This window comes from Physcomitrium patens, chromosome 11 (genome assembly GCF_059467195.1).
Source record: "Physcomitrium patens ecotype Gransden chromosome 11, ASM5946719v1, whole genome shotgun sequence".
Classification (NCBI taxonomy): Eukaryota; Viridiplantae; Streptophyta; class Bryopsida; order Funariales; family Funariaceae; genus Physcomitrium; species Physcomitrium patens.
In genome coordinates, this window is record NC_143420.1 from 14,371,913 (window position 1) to 14,380,000 (window position 8,088).

The 8,088-nt window shown below is 43.3% G+C and overlaps 2 protein-coding genes across 2 annotated transcripts in view; one reads left to right on the top strand and one right to left on the bottom strand.

The window, feature by feature from the left end:
- The first annotated feature begins 515 nt into the window (after positions 1–515).
- LOC112288881 (COP9 signalosome complex subunit 1) lies at positions 516–3,923 on the top strand. The gene is made up of 6 exons (XM_024533577.3): positions 516–1,065; positions 1,248–1,568; positions 1,840–1,956; positions 2,097–2,182; positions 3,158–3,392; positions 3,631–3,923. Exons 1-6 carry the CDS (start codon positions 724–726, stop codon positions 3,808–3,810), a joined length of 1,281 nt encoding a protein of 426 aa, XP_024389345.1. The 5' UTR covers positions 516–723; the 3' UTR covers positions 3,811–3,923.
- Positions 3,924–5,914: 1,991 nt separating this feature from the next.
- The window catches only part of LOC112288883 (heterogeneous nuclear ribonucleoprotein 1), a 2,188-nt gene continuing 14 nt past the window's right edge, over positions 5,915–8,088 (bottom strand). The window contains exons 1-2 of the mRNA XM_024533578.3: positions 7,680–8,088; positions 5,915–6,958 (exon numbers count right to left, since the gene is read on the bottom strand). The exon at positions 7,680–8,088 is cut by the window's right edge and continues 14 nt beyond it. Of these exons, the coding sequence (XP_024389346.1) occupies positions 6,185–6,958; positions 7,680–8,060 (1,155 nt within the window). The 5' untranslated portion in view covers positions 8,061–8,088 and the 3' untranslated portion in view covers positions 5,915–6,184. The remainder of the gene's footprint in view (positions 6,959–7,679) is intronic.

Here is an 8,088-nt window from a genome sequence, read left to right on the forward strand (position 1 = left end):
TTCACCTTAAATATCATTAAATAATATGTAATTGTGACAACTTACTATTATCATATTGCTTATTAAATCAAATATTAATTTCTTTATTAAATTTTTAATCTAGTATGTTAAATATACTATATACATTTTTAATTTTATCTTTTGCACGTACACTAATTTGCTTACATTAAATTATAACCAAAAACTAGCTTTGTCTAAAAAATAACATATAAAATTTATATATATGTGTATATATTTATAACCTTCAGTGTTGGCCATAAATTTGTATGGACTTTCACTTGATGAGGATTGGATGAACTTTACTTTAAATTGCATAATTTCAAATGATTTAAAACCCCCAAAAAAGTTTCCTACGAACAACGATCTTCTGTCGCGCAATCTCTAGAGGGAACGAGGGTCGGACGCGGGTCGGGGGCGGCACCCGAGTCCAGTCGGAGACCCTTCCAAACCCTAATTTCAGGACGGGGGGGGGGGGTTGTGCAGAGATGGCACTTGGACGGAGCAATTGTCACTTGGTGGTGATGGCTCTCGACTGATGTCCGCTTGCTCGTTGCTTCTGATTCTGTAGGATTGCGACAACCCTTAGGAGCCTCGGGTTGCGTGTTAAGCGTAGAACTGGAGCTGAGGATGATAACAGATTTTCGAAGGGTGGCGTTGTGAAGGGAGAGAGCACGGGATTGGTAGTGTTTTAGTATCGCAGCAGTGGCGGAGGAGCCGATTGCCATGGACGGCTCGGAGAATCATGGGAGAGGGCCGACGGGGGCGACGCCTGAGCAGATCGACGTGGAGAGCTACGCGAGCCTGTACTCGGGGCACACGAAGATCGCTCGCTTGCATTTCATAGCGGATCATAGCAATTCCCGCAATTTGGAGCTCGAGGCTTTGCGGATGGCGTTGGATGAGATTCGGAAGGGGGAGAACACGGTATTGTTCAAAGAGTGTGTGGAGAAGATAAACGGGCGCCTAGGGCCTGGTTACGGATTGGACCAGGAGTGGATTGATACGGTGGAGCGCCGGGCTGCACAGCGGCAGGAGAAGCTTGAAATGGAGCTCAATGGATATAGGGTGTCCGTCTAGCCCTTTCTTTCTGGTTAACGGATTTTAGGGTTAATCTTCTAGTATTTGGGAATGACGAAAGTGAAATTTGTATGGCCTTCTTAATCAAGTTTCTTGTATTTATTTGTGATGTCTCCTTGTGAGCTAATCAAGAATATGCAAGGCTTTTTTTAACAAGTTGTTTTCAACAGACAAACCTGATCAAAGAGAGCATTCGAATGGGCTACAATGACCTCGGCGATTTCCATTATGCTCGCGGGGACCTTCAGCAAGCCTTCAAGTGCTACGTGCGGACACGGGATTACTGCACAACCTCCAAACACATAATTGCTATGTGCTTGAATGTTATTTTGGTTAGCATTGAGCTTGGACATTTTGTCCATGTCTCAAACTACGTTTCAAAAGCTGATCAGACTCCTGATGTGCAAGACCCCGTCGTGTTAGCCAAACTCAAATGTGCAGCCGGTTTGGCACACCTTGAGAGCAAGAAGTACAAGTTAGCCGCCCGCAAGGTACTTAGCTGGTTCTTTTCTAAGTGTTTTCTTATTTTTCATGTTGTGATTCGGGAAAGAAGCCGCAATACAGTTTGAGTTACGTACTTGGGAACTCTGTACTTCCTGAGGTTCTAAATTGAGTTACATCTCAGGCTATAGAAATTTAAGTTTTGAATGAACTATCAAATTATTGGTTGTGATAGACGAGATGTCCCTTGAGGAGTTAAAGTGGGAAGTTCGGATTAGCATATAAAGGCGTTACAGCTCATGCTATTGGTTTGGTACGCAGTTTGTTGACACGAACTTCGAGTTGGGTAGCAACTACTCAGATGTTATAGCTCCCCAAGATGTTGCAACATATGGAGGTCTTTGCGCGCTTGCATCGTTTGACAGAGCGGAACTTAAAGTAAAATACCAAACCCTCTTTTAATTATTTTTTTTAGTGATCTTTCTGGCTTATAAACTCTGCTATCGTAGCTTTTATCATGAGTTAGTAAGATGGATTTAATTCATTTTAATCATGTCCAATCTGTCGCCAATTGGTAGAGTAAAGTGATTGACAACATCAACTTCCGCAATTTTTTGGAGCTTGTCCCTGAAGTGCGAGAGCTGATCCATGACTTTTATGCGAGGTATGAGTTTTGTTCAGTACCAACTTTTACCTCTATATAATTTGCCTATTACAAAGTTTTGATCTGCGGTCTATTGGGTTTCCACTCTTAATGTTCAATAAGTTGCTGGTGATCATAGAATTCAACCTGTAAAGCCTCTTCAGTTTTGCCGCAATTCGAAATTTTACAACACATGACCTGCGTAACATCTTGTAGGTTTCTCTGAAAAGAATAGAGAATATATAATTCGTGGTGTTCTTAGAGTACGCATGTTTAAATGTCGCAAATCACAACAGCCAAATTTTACAAATCATGTGAACCAACTTATAAGTCCAAATTCCTTAACTCACATTTGATAATGCGAGATGGCGTATCTCGTATTATATAGAATGTTTTCCTGAAAATTGGCACAATTGAATTATGGATACGTGCTTTATTAAAATTGTACGTTCCAAGGACAGCACTTTAATGCGGGATAAGATTGATGGATGTTTATTTTAAGCTAATTCTCAAAGATAGCCATGTTTTTATTGGAGATCAGAGATCGGGATGAACTTTAGGTTGAACCAGACAAAATCCTGTGCCTTCCATTATCAAACGACAGTTTGTTGCTTTGTCTTGGTTATGACCTTGTTTCATCTCTAGAGATATTTTTGTTTTCGTATCTTTTGCAAGATTTTATCACAACTCGATAGCGCTGTAATTTGGACGTGTTGTTGGACTGATCTTACATCGGCTACCGGCTCTCCCCATTCAGTGATTGGGATTAGAAATAAACTTTCCAAAAGTTTGTTGCCCAGTCTGTTTCTCAGCTTAAAGTTTTCAAGAGAACACGAATGGGTTGCTCTGTGCTTGGAAGCTTAATGGCCTCGGTGTTATGCTGTCAATACACAGTTACTAAACGTGTTCTGGCTCATATTTCAGAGCCTCTGGTGATTTGTTAAGTAGAGGATATGATCAAGTGTTCTATGGTTGACCTTTGGATGTTTTTTGCAGTCGATATGCTTCTTGCTTAGGGTATTTGCAAAAGCTGAAACCGAATTTATTGCTCGATATTCATCTATACGATCATGTGGAGACATTATATGAGCAAATTAGACACAAGGCCCTTATTCAGTACACGAACCCCTTCATCTCAGTAGACCTGAACACAATGGCCAGTGCTTTCAAGACTAGTGTAACAGGGTTGGAGAAAGAGCTAGCTGCACTTATTACGGAAAATCAGATCCAGGTACATTCCAGAGCATTTTACTGTCAAAGTCACTTGTTTCGCTGTGTAGTGATTTCTTTCTACACTCGCATTTTTAGAGAAGGCGTTGGATCTCTGCATTGTTAATTCGTGGTTGTTTCGGGGAGTAATTGAAACGCACAAAGAGTTTTCATGACTTTAAATTCTTTAGTAATCCAAGCAATTGCCGTGAACTACTTTAGGCGGCATGTTGAAAAGGCTTGTATGTGTTATGTTGCAGGCTCGTATCGATTCACACAACAAGATTCTGTACGCACGGCATGCAGACCAACGTAACACGACTTTTCAGCGAGTGCTGCAAACAGGCTCTGATTTCCAGAGAGAAACAAGAGCCATGCTCCTTCGTGCGAATCTAATGCGCCAAGACTTTGTCATGAAGGGGAATCGAAAGCAGCCCTAAATAGCCTATGTATTAAAGCTGAAGAATCAGTGTGTAACTCGTATCAATGTCATCTGAAATATCAGAACCAGGCTTCTTGGTATGCGCTCAAGCAGCCAGCTATTTTACAAGCATGTTCATGTCTTGTTGAATGATCTTTAACGCATTACATTGATCTTATATATATTTTTCCCAAGTCCAGAACAAAATGTACAGATAAAAGCATGGTTTACTTTGACTGTTGATGTATCTCTGTTTTCTTCTTTTCTAATAATCCTTAATCACCTTAGAGTTAGAAAACCTTATTGACTGTTAAATGATTCGAAATTCATGAGAGAAGTGTGTAGTTCAAAACTTATACATTCTTTTTTTCACATCCATTTCCAGGTTTCACAGAAATAATTAGTTGTCTCCCTATAATTAACCCCCCCCCCCAAAAAAAAAAAAAAAAAAAAAAAAAAAAAACTAATAACCTCAATAATTAATCAAAATTTTGTGAACCGACTCCAGCTAAAATCTAACGATCTAGTGGTCTTTGTTGGATTGATAATCAATACTTGTTTCTGCAAGGGGTGATAACAATTAGCGGGAGGGACAACTGTATATATATTGTTTTTTTCAATACAATTGTAAAACCCTCATATTCTAACAAATATCTGTTACAAATTCCAAGCAACCATGCTGGCAATGTTCGTGATATCTACATTGATAGTGATACTGTTAACCATAAATCTCAAGTACCAAACACTGATTTTTCAACTACCAACATCGTGTTGCGACAATGCATGTGATGTTTATATTATTTTTCCGTATCAAAAACTGCAATCCATTGAAAACATATTAATTTGACATTAAACATCATTGTTTTCATTTGAATAGCGATACTTATATACATCGATATCCACGTTCAGGTACTAAAACCACTGTGGAGCAAAATTACTGCAACCAGTAAGTTTAAATTTAATCTTTCTAACCTTACAGTGTAAATATTGGTTGTATTCTAAGGTTATTGTATCATATAAAATAGTTTTTTGTTAAAACAATCAGTGTTACTATATCGTCAACCATCATATCATTAATTTTAAAATTTGTTTCATGACAACAATTTGTGACAAAATCAGCTGAAGATTGTATGAATGTGTGTGTGTGAGTGTCTTTCTCTCTATATATATACAGACTTGCATATTCGCACATACGAGGGCTAAAGAGGGGCTCTTCGGATATAAATGGTGTGATCTTTCTCTTGAGAAGGCAATTTCAAACCAAGCAGGAAGCCAAAAGCTCAAAAACAGGATCATGTTGACAGGAATGACTCTGAAGACGCTGTAGGTGACGAGCATTAGATGAAGCAGGTTTGATTTTTGCTTCGAAGTGATCTTCAACAAATTTTCACCGAAACGAGTTTGCTCACATCTCCACTCCCATCACATCCCGCCGTTGTTCTGATAGCGTTGGCTTGAAACCCAGGAACTAAAATCGCTTCTTCAGCATCTTTCACGGCAACGGCAAAAGAAGAAGAAGAATAGAAACTCGCATGAAAAAAACAAAACTATGTAGCTGAACTACGAAGTCCACAACTGTGACCATGGATGAGGCAGTGCCAGTGTAAGTGAGTAAGCTCAAGCGAGATATAGCGAAGGAGAGGGGATGAGCACCGAGAGCAGGGGCAGGATGCAGAACAGAAGCGGGTGCCCCACCTGAGGCACAAATCTCACAGGCCAGACTTACAAAGTAGACACTGATGTAGGCCATGGCAATGTACCTTACTTCATCAATCTGCATTTGCCACAATCTCAAGTAAATTTGTTTTCGGATCAGCTGGCTGTTTTCCACGGTGGGACTCAATTGACACAAATCGATACAGAACACTTTATGCAGTTGCTACCACTGTAACCCACCGGCGTGTTCTCTGCACCAAGACTTCCTTCCCAACATGGGTCTTCAAAGAATTGTGTCATTTAATGCAACCAGAACACAGCGCACCGTTGCTACGCCCTAATTTCCTGACACTTGAAAGTTGAAAGGGCAGTGCTTGGTCAGAATTGGTGCAGTCTGTGATCAGGCAAGTCATTTCCAAACGGAATTCCTTATTGGGCCGGTGATTTGTGAACGCCGTCTCTTGAGGAACTGTGAAATCATGTAAATTCTATTTCCAGTGCTAAAAAAAAATGGAATCCACCCGTGCAAGTGAAACTCGTATTGCAGTCTTAATACATGTGAAACCACCAGCAAAACAGATGAGAAGTGTATACCAAAACCACACAGTTCTTGGGAGTTGCAGACTTGCTGAGTTGTTTTGTTTGTACTCCAATTTGTAACCCACTTGCTCGTATATCTCGTGGAAGTCGGTCCGATCGGCAGAGGCTTCCTCTGCACGAGGAGGGCAGCAACAGGCTCAATAAGGACGAAACCTAGCCACGTTGGGCCTTCCTTCGAATGATCTTGTGTTGTGGGGAGGTCCCATTCTCTGCGGACAATAGCTGCCTCCGGGTCCATATCCTCCGTCCCTGTCCAGATAGTATTCTGGGGGAGGACCCTCTCCAGGGCGAGGTTGCGCGATCTTGATCTCGCCGATCTCGTTGCCTCTGATCGTTCGTGAACTGCGGGCTGCTGCGGCATCAGCTGCTTTTGGATTATCAAAGCGCACGTAGCAGAACCCTCTCCGTTTCCTGGTCTCCTTCTCCTTCGGGAAGTACACATCCTCCACTTTCCCATATTTCTCGAAGTGCACTTTCAGATCTTCTTCGGATAGCACATCGGGGACACCACCCACAAAGATACGACAAGCGTTCTTCTTCAGAAACCCATTCCCTGGACAAGCACGTGGTAGGGGTCCGGCCATCCAGCCATACGGCTCCACTTCTGCATGATAATGAGGTGCTTCTGGAATGTATGGAGGATCGACTTGGACGTCGGCAGCTGCACCAGAAGGTCCAGGAGGTCCTGAAGGGACACTTGGTGGTGGAGGGCAGAGCATTGGAGGCCCAAGGGGGTTAGGCCCCAGACCAGCCCCCCACGGAACATACGGCTGATCATATCCTCGGTGCTGTTGCTGCTGCTGCCGGTGAATGTCTTGATCCCGGTGCCACAGTCCTCGTTCTGATGGTCGAGGCTCAGCTCTACCTACTGGCACATGCTTCCCTTCTATCTCGTGGGACTCCAACTCCAACTGCCATCCCCGAAATATTAATCAACCCACGTAGCATCAACACAAAAGTCGAATTGAAACAGCAATTATTCCTCCAATCGTAATCAAACAATGTGGTGTTTTGTTCAGGGAAGTGTCCTTCAAATTTCTCGCGGTGTTACATGTCCCAATGCTGGAGGACGTTTGAAATCTGCTCAACAAGAGGGGAAAAAACAGAGCAACTCTAGTGGATAACTGTTTTTTCTCACGCTCACTCGCTTCGTCTGCTCCATAAAGGGTGCGGATTTCACGTTAAGGCCAAGCATCCAGTCCGTTGCGCTGATTACCTTCAGCTTACGAACCTATCTGATATCAAACTGTATGTTAACGTCCATCAAAATGATTGCAATTCGTGCGGATTTCCGATCCGGCTCATGCATTAGCTCGAGAATCATAGAGAAACGAGACCGGTTTTTTCATCCTCGCGGTTCTCACTAAACGACAGCCGATCGCAGACATCCTCAGACCCAGCTCCTGCAAGAACACAATCACCAATCTACGCCACAAAATGGATCCGACCCAGACAAAACACTCCCTGGTAACATCAACGCACCATGCTAGACTTCACACCGAAGTGGAAAGAAAAAGTCGAGTATCAATTTCCCCAACCCATACCTCCCCATCCGCCCCCTGAGCACACTCGATCGCAACCCACCCCCAACAGATTCCTGCACGATCAGGAGACAAATAAAGAAGCAATTACCGCACGTTGCACGGCTTCCTCGCAGTCGAAGGAGACGTAGGCGAACCCTTTGGGCAGTTGCGGCGGCAGAACTCGCGGTATGTACACGTCTATCACATTGCCGAAGTTGGAGAAATGGCGGTGTAACACTTCGGCGGTGATCTCGCTGGTCACTCCCGACTTCACAAACACGCGGTGCCGCTCTCGCACCATTGTGGGTGCTGCTGCTTGTGGGGGCGCATCCCCACTGTACAACGCTGCTGCTGCTACAGTACTCGCTGTGGCTCCGGCGTTTCCTCCTCCGAAGACGTGAAGCTGCACACCATCGCCCTCCATCGCACACCATCCAATCTCTCTTTCTCTTGCAATTCTTGCCTCGGCCCCTCCTCCATTCCATTCCATGGCGTCGCTGCAGCACAGGCACCACCAG